We start from the raw sequence: 25,678 nt of genomic DNA, 5'->3' as shown, positions 1-25,678 counted from the left end.
ACTATCGTCCGTAAACCGACTTTACAAACAATTTTTTTTGTAAATATAAAAATCTCTTTACATTCTGAATTTCACTTTAAAAAAATGTTGTTCCATTCCGAACTACATTTTACAAACGAACTTTTAACGGTACAGCTCGTTCCTACACATTCACAGTAAATAATCCATTCCGTTTTGAGAATAATTCCAAACACACTTAAATCATCTATTTTACAAAATTTTTTAAATTGCTTTGAGTCGTTACAGCAAAAAAAAAAAAAAAAAAAATCAGTTTTTCATAGAAAATACCTGAAAACTAAATCAAATGTATGCATTTGAATCTGAGGTCCAGTAAAAAAAAATAATTTAATTATTACATTTCAAATAACGAAAAAGAAAAAAAAATCTTTGACTAAAATGTTTTCCACTAGTGACAGTGTTTTTGAGTTTTTCTGCACGAACATTGCCTACCCTTCCCCTATCAACAGATTTAATAAAATCAGATGCAATTTTAAAGCAACTTTTGAGTTCCTAACGGCAAGCAAGGCATATTGTAACCACTTTGGTCAATTATCACTATTTTGTATGGATACAAAGAAGGAGTGAAAAGAAATCTACAATTTAATTGATAAATTTACTTTTATTTAAACTCATTAATTCAAATATGTTTATTACTTTAACGAAGAGATTATTTTAACTATAACTGTTATACATGTTTGCTATATAACTTCTTCCAATCTGTGTTATTCTGTTAAGGATAGGACGATGATAGGAAAAGTAGGAAACTAATGGGAGTGTTTCAAGTTTAATGTGCCTCGAAAAAGTCAAATCGATGGTTGTTCCAATCGAGTGGAAGAGAGATAGATGCAGCGCAAGCGTACCATGAGCTTAACGGGACACAGCGTAACGGGACAATGTGCGTAACGGGACACATTTTCGTGCGTGCAACCGGCGTTCATCGATTTATTAGACGTCACGTCATTTTTTTTTTGATTTGTAATACCCTAGCTCTCGGCATACGGCATCTGGCAATGAGTGATTTCGTGAATGGAACGGAAGTTCGTGTGGGACGGAAATGCGTAACCACGGTATTGCCGTCTGTGGTGGTTGGCGTTGACCGATGTTCACAAAGCCAAAGGGAAACCTCACAATAATAACTATTCAATGAATTTAAACAAAATGGGCATTTTTTTAATTGAAAATTATTGGTCGTAATTCAGGTGCCAATCGGAGTTAAGTATTTTATCAAGGCTTTCCTCGCTTTTATCTAAAAATTTTCGTCTTTATATAGTTTCAAAATTTCTCTCTACAAAAACGAACGAATCTATAGTCGACGTAGCGGTGGGTGCGGAAACTACTTGTGATTTGCGTATATGTTTATCACGCTCGGCATTATTTTAAAGAATTTTTACGTCGAAATTTCGTGTTCGAGTTTCTTGTTTGTAGTGTATTTGCAACATTAGAACACATGAATTTGCTCGTTACGGAGGTTAGATGCTACATGTATCTAGCGAGCACTGAAAGTTTCGCTCACATTATTATTATTATGTTTTGTGTGTGTGTTTCCAGAAAGAAAGAACTCGACTTCGAAGACCAGCTGTTACCTGCTCGCGGACGCTTCTAGTGTGAGTACATCAATCACTGTTATTGCTACCGAGAACTATTGTGAGTGTCTCTTCAGTGACAGTACACACAGAATGTCCCGTAATTCTACGTCAAGCAGAGAACAGTTGATAAGGCAAGTAAATTATGTTTCTCTGTTAAAAATGAATATTCAAAAGTGTCGTGGTTTTGGAGTTTCAGGATTTTTTTAAAAACATTTTTGCCACGCATTTATAAAACACAGTCCTCTAAATTCCAAATTAAATCAAACTTCCTGTACTTTAAGAAATAAATAAATATTTGGAGAACTTATGCTAAAAAAAATTACTTCTCTAATTAGCACGTTAGTAGGAAAAACGGGTAATTAAAGGAAATAACTTCGTAAGTTAGCAAAGTAATTATTTTTACAGTTTGAATAGTCAAAGTTAACATATATATATTTTTTTTACCGCATAAGTCAAGTAAAGAATTTTTCCCCACACAAAATTAAGAATGTTTGATGTTATGTTGACGCGTCATCTGTACTAGTGTTATTAACGATTGCGTGGAAAATATTTTTAGTCACATTATACTTGGTGTCACTTAATGGTCATCACTATACGGGCTATGCACGGGAAGAATAGGGACTTGAGGTGTGTTCTTTAATACCTGAAAACACACCTACGCACAGCACTGCAGGGTGCTGTCCTATACAACTAGCGTGAGATGACTTTATAGTTTTCTCTGACCATCACATATTCGATGGATGCTACTTCTGCAGCTAGTTTCCACTGATCGTGACAGAACTTCTCTTGCTGAGTCCACGCATCATGGCGGCTAAACATAGAAGATAAGAGATCGTTTTAATTTCAAATATTTCTAAAGTTCTTGGTTTTGAAAGGTCGCCTCCTATTGGTGCGCTGGTCACAGCGACAGACGCAACCTACACATGAAACAAACGTCAAAAATTAAATCCAAGTTCCAAAATATCACTGTTTTTTAATTAAAAATTACTTGCAAAGTTTATTCTTCTAATAAAATTACGTGGCACCCATAAATACCTCCTAGAAGGGTCTCAACATCTCAGCAATGAGGATTCACTGGTATACTAGTCAACAGATAGAGTATGTTATTAAATAGTCACCTTTGGTTAAACAAACAATATTGCAGGAAAAAAAATTGAATAAACAAATAATTAAATAATTAAAATCTTATCTGTGCGTACGTTTCTGCACAATACATGAAAATACCGAATCGCATGACTCATAAAAGAAGTATTTGAAAATTTATTTGTTTAATTATTTTATATATTATATTAAATAAAAAATATTTTAAAGAAACACAATACATTTGTTTGTACATATGGGCTATATATTTATGTATTATGTCTAGGGACCGGAAAAATTCGCTTATTCAATGACCTCTAGCATAGCCTCCATTATCCTCTGCACATCTCAAGTAAACACGCGTGTTCATTGGTTTACTAAATTGTGAGGCGTCTCCACTGGGTAGCTTGTGATTCGACGCTTCTTAGGTCGTTAGTCTCTCATTGGCCCAGAGAGCTCCATTTAAACTGCGAGCCAATAGCAGAACCAGCAGATTTGAACACATGTTTGAATTTCAGCCTATCACGAAATGAATCCGCGAATTTTTCCGGTCTCTAATTATGTCATATCCTTGATCAATGTTTAATAGTTATTGAAATTAAAGAAACTATTTAAAAGTTTTTTGTGAAACTGTACCTAAGGTGTGACATTAAAGTAAATGTTTCTATGACACAAAATAATGTGAACGAGTCTTTCAGCACTCGTCAGTGATGTGTAAACATCTTATCTCGGTAACGAGCGCATTCATGTGTTCTCATGTTGTCCATGTTTTGAAATAAACTATTATACAAATTTCGGACACAAAACTTAAAGTAGAATTCTTTGAAATGATGCCGAGCGTGATAAATATAGTTAGCAATATTTATGACCATTTTTCAAGTACATACCAAAAAATTTCTAGATACGAATCACTCACTCACTCACTTTCTGCGTACGCCGCTAGAATTCGCTGCTTGAATCTTTAAACCTTGCTTTGAAACCATCCCCCGCAGATGGCAACACGAAACAAACGGAAATTTTTAACTGTTGGAAACGGCTCCGATAAAAGAGTACAAAGACTTAAAAAATTCCTAAACTCCGACTTTGAACCTGATTTTCGACAAGGCATCTTGTTGCTGCCTATCTTGTTAAAATTTACCAAACAGTTCACACTATACAATTTTTGCTCACGTAAGAAGTTATACTTCTGTGATACTTCTGTGGCGTTACTAAAATATTTACCTGAAACCCTTTAAAACATTCATCACAACACTAAGTATATGTATGTTTGTATGTTTGTTTATGTTTGTGTGATTTTTTTGTACAAACGGCTGAAGCCAGTCTGTAAATTATTACTACAAAAAAGCCTTCACCTTATTGAGCCGATTCAAAGTTATATTTTCATAATGTTATAAAAAAGTAAAAAACATTTAGCAGTGACGAGATTTTAATCTTCGCCCCTCTAGGTTCCTAAGCACGGGCTTAAACGCTGTGCTACCGAGCGTGTTGACATATCTCAAGGAGAATATGTATTATAATCCTTGTAATGCCAGCTTTATTGAGTATTTTAAAACTTGAGATTACTTTTTACTATGCCTATTTTAGTTTACCAAATATTTTCCTGAATAGTTTAACTATCGTAAATTTTTTCTTGGCACAACCATACTTTATGGTATGTCCCCTTATTTTTTTTTATACGAGAGTGACTATATTTTCGGGGTTTATGCTGCTAACACGTGGGGTACGCCATCTTTGTGTCACATTTTCGTTCATGCGACCTCCTTTCCATTTAAAGGAAATTACTTCTACCAAAAGCCTTTTTACAGAAAGCTAAGATGTTTACACTAAAAAAGTATTGGGTTTAATTTCCAGTTGAGGTAAATATTTGAACACAAACTTTCACTAATTAAAACTAATTAATATTTTTTGTTATAAATAATTGGGGAATCTAATATTCTCCTCGTTAACTCTACCTGATAAGATGGAAAAAAAATGGAATGAGTGATTTAAAATGAGATTCACAGCGGGGAAAATATTATAAATCAGAGAGTACTTTCAAAGCCGTCTATCTCTCTCTCTCTATCTCTCTCTCTCTCTCTTTATGTCTGGCGAGCGTTGCCTCGTACTGTCGTGCGCTGCCTGTGTTTCTGTTTTTGTCTCTGACCTTTGTTTAATGCTCTGTGACCCATGATTCTGGTTAGAGGCAGTGCGGGTTTTGAAAAAAAAAAACAGTCTAGTACAACGGAGAAACCTCCTACACTGTAATAATAATTATTATTTTGAAGTGAAAACTTCTTTAGCCGCGTTGAGCGATTTTTGGTAGGGGCAAAACTTGAGAATTCGCGTCTAATATCACCGCCCTTCCCACAATTGGCGCATTTACTTGACACACCAGGAAATATAGCAGGATTAGTTATTAAACATCATTAGCAACGCGGTGAGAATTAAATATCTGCATGAACATGTTTTCTGGACAAATAATTCTACCTCAGGTAGTATCATAACATAAATATTCCTTTGCCGTCTTAAGAATGATAAGGGAAAAAATAGGGGCAGAAAAAAAAATGTATTTTCAAAAACATTTTTTTGATACTTTCCGTTTCTTACAAATAACAGTGTTAAAATTTCAAAGAGATACGTTGACATGAAACTTGTGGAAAGGGATCCGTCTAGTCAAAGGTATGTAGCCTATATTTTTTAGTGATGTGGGTTGGTAAGGCCGACGCGCGCCGGTGGTTCTCGCGTGGTGTCGCCTCTAAGTGCATGTCTCTGAAATAGCGCGGAGTCTTCACGCCGTGCATCGGGTCAATTGTGAGATTTAAGCGGTAACCATAACGCCACCACGGTTCGGAGAAATGAAGATTAATGTGTGACGAAAGTTTCTCGAGTGATTTCAAGAATCTGGTACCGGGTGTTCTATTTCCACTCTTATAAAAATACAGTCCCATTAAACCGATGTACTTAGCATCCTTGTCTCCCTCTACCTTTTGTAGAGATTACCGCAGAGATGTTTCGTATGTCTAAGCATACACCATCTGAACGTTATTGGTTTCATTAGCTTGCGTTTGCCCCACTTAAACTTTACATCTGTTCACTTCATTGTTTATGATTTTTATTCCTGTCGCCGGATGATGACACAGATGTGACAAAAATATCTTCAGAAAATTGCTATGACTTATGTAAATAACGGGCGCCAGTGATTGTAGTAATAAACCAATGATTTTTTTTTTGCTGTTAGTGATGTAGAGTTTAATTATTATGTTAATGATTTTGATAAGTATCCCTTCATAATAGTTAGTCGTTATTTGCAAACTATAAAAATTCCCAACAAATTTTTTTATTATTAAAAAAAAACATTTTTTCCCTTTATATAATATCATTTTAACACCAAAATCATATCCGTTTAATATAATTTTTAAATAAACTCTTATTTAAAATAAAATTCCTCTTAAAGCCATGTGGTATATCATTTCGTCATTTCATTCACTATTCAAATATTGAAACAATTCTGCACAAATATATAAATATATTCATTATCTAATTAACGCAACAAAAGTAAAGAAATACGGTTAACATAGAGCATACTTGAAAATTAAATTAAGGCACAGCTATGCATTAAAATATCCAGTAAATTAAAATATAAATCACACTGCCGTATCACCGCCAACTGAGTTAGAAGTGTAACTGAATAAACAGAGGTTTAAGTAAATGTGCAAGAAAGCGAGCGAGCAAGTGTGCGATTTTGCAAATATGAAAGTGTGCTGAAATGTAAACATGCCATCCAGTTTACCGCACCTGATTCTTTTACTTTTTGACGTGACAACGTCTAATAAAAAATCGATGAACGACGGCCGCACGCACGAAAAAGTGTCCCGTTTCGCTTATAGTCCCGTTACGCTGTGTCCCGTTACGCTCATTGTACGCTTGCGCCGCATCTATCTCTCTTCAACTCGATTGGAACAACCATCGATTTGTCTTTTTCGAGGCACATTAAACTTGAAACACTCCCATTCGTTTCCTACTTTTCCTATCATCGTCCTATCCTTAACTGAATAACACAGATTGTAAGAAGTTAAATAGCAAACATGTATAAAAGTTATAGTTAAAATAATCTCTTCGTTAAAGTAATAAACATATTTGAATTAATGTGTGCAAATAAAAATAAATTTATCAATTAAATTGTTGATTTCATTTAAATTCTACTTTTTATCAATACAAAAAAGTGATTTTTCAATAAAATGATTCAATTTATTTATAAAAGTATGCAATCATTTCATCAATGTTTTGTTATGACGTTGTCACGTTAAACTATCGTCCGCAAACCGACTTTACAGACAACCAATTTTTTTTTTTTAACTTCTCCTCCGAGCGATGCATCTTGGTTATGCTCCGATGACGCCATCGCCTTTGGTTATAGGTAAAGAAGTTCACTTATGAATGTTACCATCCAAACCTGAAATTTTAAAACGGAGCAAATCTTTCAACACTCTCCAGAGACGTGTAATATCTAACCTCGGTAACGAGCAAATTTCACGTGTTCTCTCACGTTGCAGATACACACTTTTGTAACACGAAACTTGGACACGAAACTTAACGTAGAATTCTTTAAAATAGTGCCAAGCGTGATAAATATACTACGAAAATTATGTTTCCAACTACGTTTATGGTAGCGAATATTGCGTAGTTTCCTTCACCCACCACTAGAATTCGTTGTCGGAGCAGCTACGTTGACTATCAGATCACTTGTTTTGCAGACCGAAAAGTTTAACTAAGTAATGAAACGGCTCCGATAAAATCGCTATATATATATACATATATATATATATATATATATATATATATATATATATACATATATATATATATATATATATATATATATATATTGGTTATCCGTACAGTCGGTTTACGGACGTTAGTTTAACGTGACAACGTCATAACAAAACATTGATGAAATGATTGCATACTTTTATGAATAAAATTGAATCATTTTTATTGAATTATCACTATTTTGTATGGATACAAAGAAGGAGTGAAATGAAATCTACAATTTAATTAATAAATTTACTTTCATTTGCACTCATTAATTCAAATCTGTTTATTACTTTAACGTACAGATTATTTTAACTATAAATTTTGTACATGTTTGCAATTTAACTTCTTCCAATCTGGGTTATTCTGTTAAGGATAGGACGATGATAGGAAAAGTAAGAAACGAATGGGAGTGTTTCAAGTTTAATGTGCCTCGAAAAATTCAAATCGATGGTTGTTCAAATCGAGTGGAAGATAGATAGATGCGGCGCAAGCGTACAATGAGCGTAACGGGACACAGCGTAACGGGGCAATGCGAGTAACGGGATTATGAGTCATCCTTTTTCGTGCGTGCAGCCGGTGTTCATCGATTTATTAGACGTTGTCACGTCAAAAAAAAAAAAAATTCGAAAAATTACCAGACCCCGGCTTTGGTGCCTCATTATCTACAAGGAATTTTATTGAAATGCTGCCCATCTTGTTAAAGATTCGTTGAACTGTTAATTTTGAACCTTTGTGATATTTCATTCGCGTCAGCCGGCAAAGATGGCAGCACTGTGGTGGTTACACATTTCCGTTCCATGCGACTTCCCGTTCCATTAAACGAAATTACCGCCACCAAATGGCGTATGCCGAGAGCTAAGGAGCTACAAACCAATAAACAGCAGTGCTTTCATGGGTCATAAAGAAACAGACACCGAGGGGAAAATTGGAACACGTCAATGCGGCGATGGTAGTGCAATGCAAACAATAACCATCAGTGACAGAGCGGAGTGTAAAATTCAATAGTTGGAACCTGATCTTGAACCACCGTTAAAAGCAACCAGACTATTGAAAAGTACGGAACGTGGAATACGACGCAGTGGCTACAAATGCGTTACATCTATTTTAAAAGCAGTGGCACAAACAAAATAAACGATACAAGCGAGCACTTCCACTGCACAGCGAAAGAGAAGAGAAAACAGTTACCATAGCCACAGTGCTACCAACAAGAATAAAAGAGATAAAAAAAATATTTCTTGCACGCTGTGTGGTGGTTATTTTCAACGACAGCTTACACCGATAATCATCATTACGTGTTGTCATGAACTGGCTGTCACGGAAAAGGTAAACAGAGCGTGTACATTCCCTTAATTTTTCCTTTTTTGCCGACTTACAGACTGATCCAAAACATACCAACGATAAAGAATCCACAAACACAGTAAAAGTGACCATAAATGTTCTATGTTGGTACCATAGTCACGTTAATAATACAATAAAAATTTGCGTGCCGGTGTTTATCAGATATTTAACGTTATTTTACCGCATATGTGACTTCGCAGTTAGTTTGTTTCTAAAAAAATAAGCATAATTATCTCAAATACTTAAAGTTATTTTGTTAACAAAGTATTATTCACCTATATTAATGCTCTTTACCCCTAAGATTTTCTAGTAAACTTAAAAAATTCAAACATTCAATAAAGTACCTACATTTTTGCAACCATAGAAAAGTTATCAACAATAAAGATATTTTAAAATATGTTAGAGCTCAGAACACCCGTACTGGCTTGTAGGAATTTAATGAGGATATTGATTGTCAAACAGCGAATACTGCAATTTTTTTATTTGTTTAAAAAATAATTATATTTGTATGGAAAAATATTGAAACATGTGCGCGATCTCGAAAATAATAATCAAGATCATAATTTGTAATTAAAATGATTTACAGCCGTAGCGATAATTTGAGGCGATGAATGGTCACAGTGGAACGGAAATTGCAACGCTGAATAGTGGTGAACTCGATGAATGGAGAGGGGGAGGGGTGATATCGAGCACCCCACTCCTCGAGCATGCGTTAGCGGCGCGAAGCTACATCGCTGCATTTTTCATAACAGATAGTTTCCTCTTAAACAAATCATTTAATTCCATTATTCAACCGAATTACTTGACACCAGTGAATAAAGTTCTATTTCAAACCCATAATGTCATTTTTTTTTTTTTTAATATCCGTGTGGCCTACAAATTTACTTTCATCCCTCTATCTTAGAAGTTTCACTTCAAAAGCACATGGTGGCCATGCATGCATATGTATTAGGTTTCCCAGAAATATTTTTAGGCAGTTAGGATGAACGGACACTTATGTAGAGTTAACAGCGTGCCCCCTTTATACATAAAATTTCTCTTATCCTCAGCCGGTACTAATGTGCGAATTGTGCATTGGGGCTGACAAGTGTCTGACGGAGTGAATGAATGAATCAGTTAGATGTATCACAGCGACGTGCTCTGGTTTTTGACGTGAATACGTCTTTAAAAATGCTTCCATAGTGGAAGGCAATTCAAAAAAACGAATTATAACAAAATTGGGGGATGCAGTTTGGTGTTGAAGCTACATATCTATCATCTCCATCCAAAATTTAATTACACCACTGAATAGCTAAAGGATCAAATAATTACTTACTCTAAGTGAGGGCTGTGAGGCATCGCGCTGCGTTTCAATATTTACATTTAGTGTAACTTTTTACTCGGAGTTTCAATCGTCAGCTCTCTTCAAATTCTATCTATTGCATAAATAAAACATTAATGTAAAATAGTCACAGTGAATAATATGTTAAAATAAATAATAGCGTATTTTATATTTTGTATAGAAAATATTGCCTGTTACGTACACGTATTCACGTACAACACACGGCCGTGTCCATGACACAGCCACACCCCATTTTTTTTTTTTTACGGAGAGTTGCACCTGGTTGTAGGCCGCCCGACGTTCAATTTCGTTCATGCCCACCTCCCCTTCTACTCCTCCTTCATCTTCCCCCCCCCCTTACCAAACATCCTTGTTAGCCCCTCCCACACTCCCTCCCTCGGACCAACGAGCCGACCGCGAAATGGAAGTCACGCTCCTCCCCTTTTCTCCCGGACCAATCCGCGGTGGGGGCTATAAATAGCTCAGGCATCCCATTAGCGGGAACCGCACGGTGGGAGGAGTTGTTGGGTTTGGCGCCATTTCGGTGGCCAGTGTAGCGCGGAGAAACCTAAGATTCACAACGAGGCTGCGTTTGTTTACTTATTGGACTTATTTTTTTTTTTGCACAGTCAAGGCGTGTACACCTTCTCTTACATTGAATATTGAGACGTAAACAATGTATAGTAAGTCATATCTGAGGCTAAAAACACGAAATCGCATGCTAACAATTTAAAAATTACAGCAATTCCTGATAAATCATTTTCCTATTTAAAAATCAAGCTTAGTATACTAAGATAAACCATGCAAAATCATTTATTAAATGTAAAATATTAATATGTAATTAAATATCAACCAAAAAATTTAAAATATTGTTTTTAATAAAAAAATACTAAATTAAAATTAAAATTTCTTATTATGATACTCTCATTCTCTCACACACTTACCCACATTTGTTCAGTATTGTCCTGGTTACATGTCTGTGAATTTAGAGAACCAATTTCTTTTAATTAGATTGTTTTTAAATATCTTAGTAGACAGTTGGTGTCCAGCATCCTAGTAGATGTTGTTCCACATAACGAGATGCAGAGTAACTGTGAAGGTTTTGGACATTGTTTTCGTTTTATGCATGGGTATTGAAAGTTCAAGATATTATTTTGAACATGTACTACCAAGACTGTGAAGCTAGCTTAAAAACATAAATCGCCAGTACAAATATTGAGGAGTAACTGCTTAAAGTATTTTATGCAGCATAAGTAGAGCGTTTAGGGTTCGCTTTTGGTAAAGTTTAAACTATCCTAGTTTTTTTTAAATTAAGAGTGCAAGTTATGACGCAATTTGAGATTATAAATGGAGCGAACACAAGTATTTTGAATGATTTTTTTTGTGTTCTTTTAATCTGCCATGTTATTGTAAACTATGTCACAATAATCAAGATGAGGCAAAGTTAATGACAGCAAGAGTGAGCTTTCATGGGCGGTAACAAGAAATTCTTTAAACAATTAAGATAATGAAGTACAGAATATGCTTTTTGTTTTACAAACATGGTCATATTCGCTGCTCAGGATATATGTTCATTCATAATAATGCCCAGATTCTTAATACAACTTAAAAGCTCAATTTAGGTGCCTCCTTAAGTGACGTCTAGAAGAAAAGATCTTTTTTACACGCTCTGATAAGAGGTGCATCTTCGGTTTTATTTTTCCCTCGTTTTTTTATTTGTCTGTTTGCCTAAACTCCACACGTCGAGAATTTGAACTTTAAATTCCATTTATAGGGTATTTGGTAAGAAGTTTTATGTTGTTTGGTTAAAACATTGGTAACTTGAAGGACAACCAGATATCTTAAAATTAAAAATAAAATCTTCAGAATGATAGTAGGCCTAGTTCACCATTTTCAGGTCTGATGTATATTTCAATTTTGTGGTGTCATAAGAATGGTCAGTTATGTCAGGTTACATTAAAAATAGTTTAAAATAGTGGATAGTATGGCTAAAGTTACGTTAGCTACATCAAAAAAACTCTTAAATTAGTTTTAACGTTTGCTTAATAATTACCCATTTAAGATGTGGCCAATTTAACGTACCGAATTGCTCTTATTATTTTAAAGTATTTGCAATGTAGCTAACCTAACCAAATTTTCAAACAATCTGAAAGTATTTTTTATGTGTTAACGTATTAGTTCTCAGCATCTGGCATTTGGTAGGAATAATTACGTGAAAATGGAAGGAAAGTCAATAAATGGAAATGTGTCACAAACATGGCGTACCTACGTGTATAGTACCTTTAATAAAAAAAGATTGGTTGTCTGTAAAGTCGGTTTACGGACGATAGTTTAACGTTACGTCATAACAAAACATTGATGAAATGATTTCACACTTTTATGAATATAAATTGAAATATTTTTATTTTAATAATAAAAGAATAAATACTTGCAATTATACTAGTAATCAGATTTTTAAAATGCAAGAATAATTAACCTTTATTGCCGAAATTGTTGTTGTATTAAGCAATGAAAACCACATTAACTTATCACTTCACTTTATAAACAGTCGACGAAACTTCACATGTAGATGACTTGTAATTTATTTAAAAAACTGGCGTTTAGCTATAAAGTTAAAATATAATTATGAACAAGTTTTCAAATAAATTAAGTGTAATCAAATATCTATCATCAATTATATGGATCTCCATAACTTTTAGTCAAATGTAACATAACCTATTATTACTGCACTCGCCGACAGCGTAACGGAACACAGCGTAACGGAACAATGTGCGTAACGGAACACTTTTTAGTGCGTGCAGTCGGCGTACATCGATTTATTAGACGTTGTCACGTAAAAAAACAAAAACAAAAGAGGGTGGAAAAGTATAATTTGGGGGAGGGGGCAGGAATGGTGGGAGATGTGAACCCAACCCAACCCCACCATATCTTGCGTTCTCCCACGTAACCCACGGATGAAGCTCCCCACCTGGTGGATACGTACAACGTGTCTCATCCTAAGATTGCAATGCGCATTTAAATGGGAAATTTACCCTCTCCCCCAATTCCCAATGCATGTTTTCTACCATTAGCGTTGCCTTTGTTTTGGTGTGTTCTGTTACCGGGCATGCACCATAGAGCACAAAACTACTTAGAGATAACTTTGTGATATAATTAAATTTTTTTTTTCAAATGTTGCTGAAACGTATTTTTTTCCAACGAAAATATTTGAAAGAGAATTTCGGAAATACATTTCCTTATAAAATTTGAAGAAGAGCATTATCTGATAATATTAATGTTTTTTTTTATTTCTTAGGGATCGGTATTTAAATATGTCTTGATAACACATATTTTTTATGGAGGTTGTAAGGCGCCTAAGTCGCCCTTTTAAAAATAATGAACACAACAAACACATTAATTTAGCATACACGAATTTTTTATTTAATTTTTTTATTTATTATATTTTGTTTATTATAATATTTTTTAATATTGCGGAAATAATTTTTTTCTGATGTATATAAAGTGATAACAAATATTTGAAATCTGAACTATTTACCGATAACTACAGCAGCAATTATTTACGTGACCACAAAGAATATAACATAAAAATTCAAAAGGGCAAAACTACAAAATAAATCTACCAAATAAACCTTTTCGGGTGGAAAATGGCGTCATTGTGGTTGATTTGATGAAACGTGGGTCAACAATTACAGCAAAAATTACAAAATTACGATTGTCGCAAATATTGCGACAAGTCTTGGCGCGTGAGCCAGTGCGATGAACTATTAGTCCACCCGCCTCACAGCGGAGTCGTGAGGGAGAGGGAGATACAGGCGCTGGCCCTGTATCTCTATTCACTGGCGGCTGACTTCTTCGAAGAAGGCGTCGAGAAGTTTGTGTCACGATATGACAAATACCTTGATAGTTTTGGTGATTATGAAGAAAAATAAGTAAGAACCTGCCGTACTTATGAAGATAAAATTATTTTGTTATTAAAATTTTTATAACCTATTGGAGTTTGAAAAAAAACCTCGCTTATAACATATTAATGTGTGTGTGTGTGTGATAGGTACATTTTACTGTCCAGTGTAGTGTACATAAGTTTTAGATTAAAATTTCATATGTTGATTCACTAATTTTATTAGTCATGTTATATTATTGTTCATAGTTGGTGTCACTTAAATAGTTTTCTCCTTCCTTCAATTATGTTTTCTGTATAGACCATATCATGTCTTATGTAACACATTTTTTCGAATTTTTAAAATTTGTTTACTTTACGTGCCAGCAATATTTTTGTATAGTGAGTACGTATTGTGATTTGTATTTCGTAGGTTGAAAAAAAAAAGTCGATCAAATTAAAAAATAATAATTTTATAACGTTTATGTGAATACCGCAATGAAACGTTTCGCACATGAGGAAATTCAGCCCGAAACTGAACGGAAAAAAATTTTGGCGAAACGGAACGCTTCGAGCAACGCGCGGACCACGCATCGATTGCAACGACCCGTTCCGTATGGGTCCCGCGAGGTTGAGCCAATGAGCGAACGGCGTGGAGGGGCCTTGTTTAGGGCCCGTGTAGGGGGAAAGGTAGGCTTCCACCGCAACACCAGGCCCCTGGGAGGCACGGCAACCCGCAGTTACGTCACACACACCTCACACCTCCCCGCTCAACACACACGCTATACAGTCTGTGCCACGTAACTTGACGAAAATTTAGCATTTCTGAAAAAAAAAAAAAAAAAAAAAAATGTGGTACCCATTTTCCAAACTGACTCTCACAAAAAATAGTGCGTGAAGTCCCTACGCGCGGAAGAAGTGAAACTTCACTGTTTACTTCACTGCATAGCAAGAATACCACACGCATGTGCTTGGGATCTACCGACTCACTCTCTTTCTCTCTTCTACTTTCTACCTTTGTGTATCTTTCTTTCTCTCTCCCTCTTGCGTTGGAATATTGGACGCTACTCGTTGCTAACGCTCGCGCTGGCCTGTAACAGGTATACTACGCGCATGCGTTCGAGTGCCACGCATTCACTCTCGCTCTGTCTCTTTCTATTCCCCCTCCCCAGGAGCGTTGAACGTTTAACGCAACAGTGCTTTCTCCATGGTAGCGTTAAACGTTTAACGCAACCTTGTTGGAAGTCGCATTAGAAGTTTCACTTCAAAAAACATTGCATTTTCAGCGAACGAAATCTTGAAATTCTTTGGAAGTCACTCACAAACACTGTTGACAGAAGGATACATGGACCATTTGCACTTACGTCGAGAACAGTAAAACTTTTGGTGTGTAACATCTCAGCTATCTGTATACGGCAATTGGTAAGAGTAACAGACGGTGCTGCTTTCTATGACGGATGGCTCGAAACCGAAGTTCACATAGTCAAACCGAAACGTTAACTGTTTAGTGAATTATTTTAAAAAGATGGTCAATATTTTAATAAAATTCTGTGTCAAAAATCAATACCAAGTATTTTCTAAAGTTTTTGACGTGATAACGTCTTATGAATCGATGATCGCCGGCTGCACGGACGAAAAAGCATGACTAATTGTCACGTTACGCCTGAGCCGAGCGTGCAAGAACCGACCAACCACAGAGCGAGAAAATCTTCTATAATATCAAACAGGTTATGGCGGGCTTTTTAAAAGCAGCAATTTAAAAAATTTGATTTATTTGTCGAATTTCGTCATTTCAAATTAACAATTTATTGACATTCATTTGATTTCAGTTTATTTCTATAACTAATTGTTCGTGATTATATTTAAACAAATTAATTTAATTAAATTTGCAAAAAACAGTAAATAATATTTGAAAATTAAAAAGTATGAAATTTTTCATCAATGTTTTTTATGACGTTATCACGTAAAAATTATCGTCCGTAAAAAGACTTTACAGACAACCCCCCTTTTTTGCTTTTTTATTCTTTTTTTAGCCGTTTAAGTACATAGTTTAAAATTGAAATATGCTAATAAAATGATTCGGAAGTGGACGTAGCTGCTCTGGCAGCGAATTCTAGCGGCGGGTGCGGAAACTACCTGTGATTCGCGTCCAGAAATGTAGTTGAAAACACAATTAGGGTAATTTTTTTTTATCACGCTCGGCATTATTTTAATGATCTATACGTTAAATTTCGTGTCCAATTTTCGTATTATAAGTGAATTTGCAAAATTATAACACATGACTGCTTATTACCGAGGATACATGTTTCACATACTGAAAGACTAGCACACTATTTATTTTTTAGCCAAGTTAGGTGAGACAGAGTATACTAGCCAGTGGTACCGAGGGTAGCAGCGAAGTCGAATGCAAGCTGTTTTTTTTTTTCCCTGTTCGAGTTCCAAGTAAGACATGGAAGTTTGTTCGTTTCAACTGATATTGGTGTTAAAGTCGCTCTCCTGGTCTGTATGTTTGTTCACTTGCTCCTTCTAAACTACAAAGTGGTTTTCGATGCGGTTTTCACAATCATTTAGATAATCTATTCAGAAAGGTTCACGTCTTTGATACATTCATATAAAATTTGAAAAAAAAAAATAGTAGGGATATTTCGATGTTGTGTAACCAAGTAATAAAGTGATGCTTTTAGGGCGTTTACTCTGACTTACACATGACTGATACATCAAAATAATATACTACAGAATAGTAGGTTCGAAAAAGACCTACAGAAACGTCCGCGATATTATATGTCTAATTACCTAATAAAATTTCCAGTAAAATTGACTTTCACGTTTCACAACAAATAAAGCACATGGTTGAACATTAAATATTATAGCAATGTATTTTGGCTTGATAGTTTAACGTGACAACGTCATAAAAAATGATGAAATGATTCCGTAACTTTATGAATAAAATTGAATCATTTTTATTTTAATAATAAAAGAATAAATACTTGAAATTATACTAGTAATCAGATTTTTAAAATGCAAGAATAATTAACCTTTATTGCCGAAATTGTTGTTGTAATAAGCAATGAAAACCACATTAACTTTTCACTACACTTTATAAACAGTCGAGTGGAAGAGAGATAGATGCAGCGCAAGCGTACAGTGAGCGTAACGGGACACAGCGTAATGGAACAATGTGCGAAACGGGACACTTTTTCGTGCGTGCAGCCGGCGTTCATCGATTTATTAGACGTCACTTCAAAAACACATCGGTTCAACGGTAACAGGCTTAACTCGCGGATGGCGCGTACCAAAGTTCACAAAGCCAAAGGGAAACTTCATAGTATATGTACTGTTCAGTAATTTTCTAATAAAATAGGGAAGCATTTTAATGAAAGTCCTCGTCGAAATTCAGGTCGAGGTATTCTTTTCGTCTTTTTTTAGCTTCATTATTTCATTTAATTAAACAGTTTCGGGCTGCTTATCAAATGATTCAGTAGTTGACGTAGCTGATACAGCAGCGAATTCTAGCGGCGGGTGAGGAAAATAGATGTGATTCTTGTGAAGAAATGTAATTGAAATCACTGTTTGCGCGTTTTGACCACGCTCGGCATTGTATCGAAGAATCTATACGTTTGATTTCGTGTCAAAGTTCAGTATCATAAGTTAATTTTTCAACTCGAGGACACGTCTTGATGTAAGCTTTTGGACATACGCCATTGCTAAGCTTTTTATGTCTGTAGAAGAAAACTGCAAAAAAAAACCAAAAGACAAAAACACAAATTAAGCAAAAAATTGCTGTTGTCAATAGGATATAAACACCACATAATATTCCATAACAGGAATATGATCAATAAACAAAGAAAAAAAAATGGACTAACAGAACGAAAAAAACCCAACAAATGATGACAGCACAGAAATATTTAACCCAAAAAAAAAATTCAGCACAACAGTTGAAACGAGAGAAAAAACACAACACGCGAGGACACGTGAATTTTCTCGTGTATCGAGGTTAGATGTTAAGCGTCTTCTGGCGAGAACTGAAAGACTTGCTGAAATTTCATTTCGCGACGGAACTTTTATCTTCGAGGCACGCAACCAATCAATATCGGCGTCCGCAGCAACTTAAAAAAAAAAAAAAATGATTGGCTTCAGCGAAATATGAAACCTGTTTCTGAATAACCCCGACGGCGAAGCTAAAGTCAAATTTTTTTTTTTTCCTCTTGGAACTTCGAAAGAAGGTGAACGCACGTCAATGGCCTGCAACTGACGTTTAAAAAAAATATCTTGAAACATCAGCCAACTTGTTATTTTTTTACAGTGAGACGTATTCTTTGCGTTTATAATTTCCTTGACATAAAATTTAAGCCTCGGTATAAGATGCCATGTTGATTTTTTTTTTACGTGATAACGTCTTATAAATCGATGAACGCCGGCTGCACGCACGAAAAATTGTCACGTTCCGCCTGAGCCGAGCGTGCAAGAACCGGCCAACCACCCGTGCGAGAAAATATTCTATAATATCAAGCAGGTTAAGGCGGGCTTTTTAACTAATTGTTCGTGATTATATTTCAATAAAATTTGCAAAAACTGTAAATAATATTTGAAAATTAAAAAGTATGTAATTTTTCATCAATGTTTTCTTATGACGTTATCACGTAGAATTATAGTCCGTAAACCGACTTTACAGACAACCCCCCCCCCCTTTTTTTTTTTTTTTTTACAGCGAGACGTATTCTTTGCGTATATAATTACTTGTCATATAATTTAAGGCTCGGTATAAGATGTCATGTTGAATTTTTTTTTGGCTTCGTCATTGGTTTTATTTAATTACTATTTCTTGATGTTTTTAACTTCCTTGTGTTTGTTGTTCTGTTACAAATATTCCCAACCTGCAGTCACTTGGTATATGATAACACGAGGCGTGTACGTGGGAAAGTGAGTGGTGTTTCGTTCCGCCGCCGCCGCATCGCTAGCGTCGCACATCCGCGCATGCGCACACGATTCTCTGGTTCGTCTCCTGTCCGCTGACGTCATCGCAGTCGGATCGCCTTCTGTCTACGTGTGTCGCTGCGGGGAAGCCTACAACTCACGTAGTTTCGTTTCCCTGCAAGAATTTCCGAAGATTTCCGAAGTTTTGCCTTTTTGGTATTAACGCCACTTCAGCCGCTAAATCAGAAGTTCAAGAATGTTGTGACTGACCTAACCTAACCTAACCCTTCGATTTTTTTTTTTAAATTTGAATTTTTGAGAGAAATCCGAAGTTGCACGAACGTGGTAGGGAACCGGAACTACGCGAGTTGTAGGCTTCCGGTCGATGAGCGTCCAAAATGTTTCAGCAGAGCTGCCAGATGGTATAAATGGATACAAAATGTGTACAATACGGGTATCCCATGTATCCTGTTTGTACAGCCCATGTCTCTGTACAATTTGATACAAATATAAAAATTCAAGTGAAATTGTATTCTCTTCCTTACTCTGGTCATATAATGTCTATAATTATTGTAACAATTATTCTTAATTTTCATTTTCATTCTTAACTCGTGATAGACCTAAAATATTTGGTCTGTGTATGAAAATGTGGGTGTATGACACGACTTTTCGCAAATATAAAATTTTTAATTTCTTCTCTAGATTCAAATTTTACCGCCAAAGTAATAATGTTTTCCCGTCAGGTAAGACTGAGGACTTAAAATTGATAGAAATCAACATTTTATTGAATATTTAATCTTCTCCCTGTTCATCGTAACACACTCGTTGAAACTATTTTTCAACGGTCTTGGTGGTTTTTTATAATGATATCCGATTTTGCATAATTTCAGAGACCAAGCGGTATAAAATATAGGTTGGCTCTACTGGCAGCCCTGTGTTTCAGGCGAGTGCCGAATACCCTGAATGCGAAGTGCGTTCCGAAATAACGTTTTTTTCAAACTCAAAAATAATGTTAGGTCAGGTGACGTTCATTTACAACTTGCAGGGGGTCAGGGAAGCCTAAGATTCACGCCGAGTATTCGACATGCCCGAACATTACCGAATACTTGCCTTCGGGTGTCTTCGAAATTCTTTTGTTTAGGTGAAAAAACGTCTGTTTTAAATGCCGGACATAAAGAAATACAGGTAGGAAGTTTCATAGCAATAATACAAATTAAGCCATTAAAACCAAGACTAACATTTGAGTAAATATACGAACATTCTTATCTTTCACATTCGTCTTGCAAGTAATAAGTAAAATAAAAAAAAAATTACGTGAGTTCCTACTGTTCATTCTTTGTCCCGGTTTGTTAAAAATAATTAATATTATTTCTAATGTCCGCTTAGTTTGAAAGTATTTATAATGTAACTGACCTGACCTAATCGACCATTTTAATTAATTAGGCATTCACGAACACACGGCAAAATAAAAAAATGGGGTTTTTCACCTGAAGAAAAGAATTCTGAAGTCACCCGAAGGCAGGTATTCAGGAATCTTCGGGCATGTCGAATACTCGGCGTGAATCGTAGGCTTCCTGCAGGAATTCGTGGTGAAAATGTCAATGACTGACGAAATGGTGACGAAGCGGGTTCCCACAATTCAATGACGGAACTCTCCGGTGTCCATGACGTAACACGGAGCGGGAGGTCACAGTTTGTCAGGTCATGGTTTGGTTTGCATAAAGGTGAATGAGAAAATTCGTGAAAACAAAGACGGGTTAACAAATAAGAATGCCATGCGATGAGTTCGCACAAATTTCAAAAAACTTTACTGGCTTCATCTTTCCTTCAAGAGGGTGTGGACAAGTTAGTTTCTCCACCATGAGAAATGTCTGATAAACGGTGGTAACTATTTAGAAAAAAAAAATAGTTTAAGAAATGCTCTTTCATGTAAAAATTAATTTCCTGTTAAAAAAAAAATTGGTTGTCTGCAAAGTCGGTTTACGGACGATAGTTAAACGTGACAACGTCATAACAAAACATTGATGAAATGATTGCATACTTTTATGAATAAAATTGAATCATTTTTATTGAATTATCACTATTTCATGGATACAAAGAAGGAGTGAAATGAAATCAACAATTTAATTGATAAATTTACTTTTATTTGCACTCATTAATGTTTATTACTTTAACGAAGAGATTAATTTAAATATATATTTTATACATGCTTGCTATTTAACTTCTTCCAATCTGTGTTATTCTGTTAAGGATAGGAAAAGTAGGAAACGAATGGGAGTGTTTCAAGTTTAATGAGCCTCGAAAAAGTCAAATCTATGGTTGTTCCAATCCAGTGGAAGAGAGATAGATGCGGCGCAAGCGTACAATGAACATAACGGGACTCAGCGTAACGGGACAATGTGCGTAACGGGACAATGTGCGTAACGGGACACTTTTTCGTGCGTGCAGCCGGCATTCATCAATTTATTAGACGTTGTCACGTCAAAAAAAAAAGTACGTGACTGTCTCATGCATTAGAAGTGATACTTCACTGATAAGAGCGGTAGGAACTTTTTGGGTACTCCTGTACACGCGCATAATAGTGATTTGAAAACAAATTATTTAATAGTGTCTGTCCACGTACCTGTTTACATACTTTTATAAAGCTAAAACATGTTACATAACCCTAACGGAAATGTCTAAACAAATAATATTATTCTCAATTCTAAAGTTAACACCGGATGAAAATTAAAGAGTTGAGGGTTCAGAGTTATAAATTACAAGTTTCGAAAGTATGCAAATTTATGTAAATGTATGAGTAAGTATGCAATAATATTTCAATTTAAAACCTTTTTACCCCTGTGATCACGATAAAACTCTACCAACTATAGAAGGAAAGGTTTCCCTTAAAATAAAATTAAAATTATTTTTGCTCGATGAAGTGTACCGTGACGAGCTATCCTCGTCAAACGAACAGCAAATAATAATAAAAAAAAAGGGCTTAACAGAAGACGGCAGCGTCGGCTGTTTTCGCAGTCGAGAGGCCAAACACGCCGATAATCGATTGTGTTCCGCTCGATTGTCCTGCCACCGACAGACCACCTCGATTTAAAAAAAAAAGATAATAAAAGAAAGACGCCTGCGCCTGAGTCCGCGCTATAAATAGATAGGACCACGATAATGAAAGCAGCTGCACCGTCCTGCAAGAGACAGATACAATGTTGCCGGTTTCACCAACAAATCTCATTGCCGCAGCAGAATTGGCAACCACGCTTTGCAAACAAGTATTATACCCAGATTCAGAAGAAATACTACCATCCTATTTGTAAACGTCACCAAAGCGCTACTTACGGAAAATTTTGACGTGACAACGTCTAATAAATCGATGAACAACGGCTGCACGCACGAAAAAGTGTCCCGTTACACATATTGTTCCGTTACGCTATGTCCCGTTACGCACATCGTTCCGTTACGCTGTGTCCCGTTACGCTCATTGTACGCTTGATCCGCATCTATCTCTCTTCCACTCGACTGTTTATAAAGTGAAGTGAAAAGTTAATGTGGTTTTCATCACTGCTTATTACAACAACAATTTCGGCAATAAAGGTTAATTATTTTTGCATTTTAAAGATCTGATTACTAGTATAATTTCAAGTATTTATTCTTTTATTATTAAAATAAAAATGATTCAATTTCATTCATAAAGTATTCGATCATTTCATCAATGTTTTTTTATGACGTTGTCACGTTAAACTATCGTCCGTAATGCGACTTTACAGACAACCAATTTTTTTACATAGTTTTTAGTTTCATGTTCCATACACTCCGAAACCGTCGTCATCCAAAACTTTTACATACAGAATGTTCCACAACTCAGCGTCAAGCTGAGAGTAGTTAACAGACCAACTAATCACGATTATGAATCAAAAGAAAACCAAAATTTATAAAGTTTCATAGTTTACGAGTTAAAGACAGTTGTTTTCGTCACCCTGCACTAAACTATTAAATACTCTGTCCTAAAAATATTTTTACGCAATCATAAATAACACTGTTATCGATAACAATTCAAAAGAAAATCAAACACGGATAAAAAAACTTTTAAACGACTTATGCGGTATCAATTTTTAATGGGGTAAAAAAATAACTTGATAACTTAGCAAGTTCTTTGCTTTAATTAGACATATTTTCAAATAACTCGCTAAGTAAGCAAAGTAATTTTTTGCAGTATAACTAGTGAAAATTACATGTTAAAAAATGTCTTGCTTCATAAGTTTCACAAATAATATTCCCCCAATAAAATTATAGGTTATTTGATTTTATTTAGAATATTTATCAAGAGTAGGGTTATTTGTTATTGCGTGGCTAACGTTTTATTTACAGTATCTAATATTTTGGTACGGGGTGGCTATTTAAATGTTGCATGCCATCGTTTATTCAAGGGTACAACATTTTTCAAAGCGTCCCGAAACTGTAATATCAAATTATGTTCTCTAAATGGTGGGGAGGGGGGGTGAAGTCAACAACGTCGAAAAACAATTTACAATCCTCCATCATTATTATTATTGAGTTAAAAATAGCAAGATACAGCTTGCTGTGATGTAGTTAAAGTCTCTTTCTAGCATCGCCATCGCCATATTGTTCCACCAAAAACATTACGGAAATGTGACTTGACCACATCTGTAATTATTTTTTTTTAATAATTGAACAGGTATTTGAAAAGTAGTACATTTACATGAAAACAACTGTGTCACTACAAAATAGTGTTCGCAGTTATACTAGGTTCGGATTCTTACAAGGTCATTAATGGCTTATGTTTGTGAAATTGCCTTTATTAAAAAAAAAGAACATTTCTTAAGCAGACGTAAAAACCATTTAAAAGACTTACGAAAAAAAATTGGTTGTGTGTAAAGTCGGTTTACGGACGATAGTTTAACGTGACAACGTCATAACAAAACATTGATGAAATGATTGCATACTTTTATGAATAAAATTGAATCATTTTTATTGAATTATCACTATTTTGTATGGATACAAAGGAGTGAAATGAAATCTACAATTAAATTAATACATTTACTTTTATTTTCACTCATTAATTCAAATATGTTTATTACTTTAACGAAGAGATTATTTTAACTATAACTTTTGTACATGTTTGCTATTTAACTTCTTCCAATCTGTGTTATTCCGTTAAGGATAGGACGATGATAGGAAAAGTAGGAAACGAATGGGAGTGTTTCAAGTTTTAATGTGCCTCGAAAAAAGTCAAATCGATGGTTGTTCCAATCGAGTGGAAGAGAGATAGATGCGGCGCAAGCGTACAATGAGCGTAACGGGACAATGTGTCATCCTTTTTTTCGTGCGTGCAGCCGGCGTTCATCGATTTATTTTGACGTTGTCACGTCAAAAAAAAAAAGATTGGTTTTGTTTGGTGAGTAATTGATACCAAAAACTGTACAGCGAAGTATTATTTTTTGTTAAATTATGCATTGGTGTTTTAAACTGTTGGTGGGAGTTAAATCGTCGAAAAGGGTCCAGGATTTGGCAAAATGGGGGGGGGGGGGTGTCCACCCTGCGTTATCATTGGCCAGGCGCGTGGCCAATAACCGTCTTCGGTCGGAGTGCGCTGGCCTCTGAGATCAGGAATGATGCGGCGGTCGGTGGCTTTGGTCGACCCCTGCAACCTTCTCCCCCCCCCCCCCCCAACACTGAAACTGACCCCTCGGGGAGGGGGAGGGAAGGTCAAACCGCCCCGTGTACAGCCGCCGTGGGCCGCTCGTACGAGGCGACCTTCGACCCCCAGGTTCAACAGGGGCGTGCACACCGTCAAAACCTCTTTTCCACCCTTAAATTTCACGTAGAACTCTGGTTTGCAAATTTGCATCCGGGAAGCGGGCTGGTTTTTTTTTACGGATTTTCTTTAAATAAAAAAAATGTACGGTACTACTGAGTTAACTTTTTTTTTACGAGTGCAATAAATCTACGTAAATAAAAATTATGTTAATGTTCGTTCGTTCAAAATCTTAAATCTCCGAAAGTTCTTCACCGATTTTTTTTTTTTTTTGTGGATTTAGACGCAATGTTGAATTCCAGCATGTGCGTTGTTTTATATACATATCTAGAACATGTGACAGGTAAAAATATAGATAACATTATATAATTAGGTAGAGACCGGAAACATTTGCGGGTTCAATGACCACTAGGATGAACTTTATATTTCTACGTACACTCGGTCACATGCCACCCTCTCATTGGCTCTCTGTCTTGTTAAGGTGTCCAAATGTAGCGGCCTGTGATTATACACAGCTTCGGTTGAGTGTTTCTCACTGACCCAGAGTCATCCAGGTGAGTTGTGAGCCAATAGCAGAGGCAGCACTGATGTATAACTATATGAGTTTTAGGCTGTCGTGAAATGAATCCGCGAATTTTTCCTGTCTCTATATATAGGTAAAAACATAGAATTTTAATATTTTCGTTGATATAGAGTGGTATATATAAAAATAGAAGAGAGACATCAAGAGATAAAAATTAATAGATATAAATATAGGTAGAGAGATATATACAGATATAGAGAGATAGAGAATAAGAGAGAGAGATCGATAGAGAGAAATAGATAGTTAGAGAGAGGGATAGATAGACGGATAGAGAGATAGACATTACAAAAAGAAATAAAAAAACAAAATTATTGTGGCATTTTAGCGCATGCCGAGTCAGTCAAAAATATTTTATCATTTGAAATGAACAAAACATTCAAAATTGTGTTTAATATACAGGAAAAAAAACCTTCTTTTG

General features: G+C 35.5%; 1 protein-coding gene across 1 annotated transcript in view; it reads left to right on the top strand.

Moving 5' to 3' along the window:
* LOC134540781 (uncharacterized) overlaps positions 1 to 25,678 on the top strand; it is a 227,861-nt gene that overhangs the window by 169,763 nt on the left and 32,420 nt on the right. The window contains exon 2 of the mRNA XM_063383698.1: positions 1,549 to 1,604. Coding sequence (XP_063239768.1) covers positions 1,549 to 1,604 — 56 coding nt within the window. The remainder of the gene's footprint in view (positions 1 to 1,548; positions 1,605 to 25,678) is intronic.

This window comes from Bacillus rossius, chromosome 17 (assembly GCF_032445375.1).
Source record: "Bacillus rossius redtenbacheri isolate Brsri chromosome 17, Brsri_v3, whole genome shotgun sequence".
In the NCBI taxonomy this organism is placed as follows: domain Eukaryota; kingdom Metazoa; phylum Arthropoda; class Insecta; order Phasmatodea; family Bacillidae; genus Bacillus; species Bacillus rossius.
Note: the sequence above shows the minus strand (reverse complement) of the source record. Positions and strands in the feature narration are given on the sequence as shown.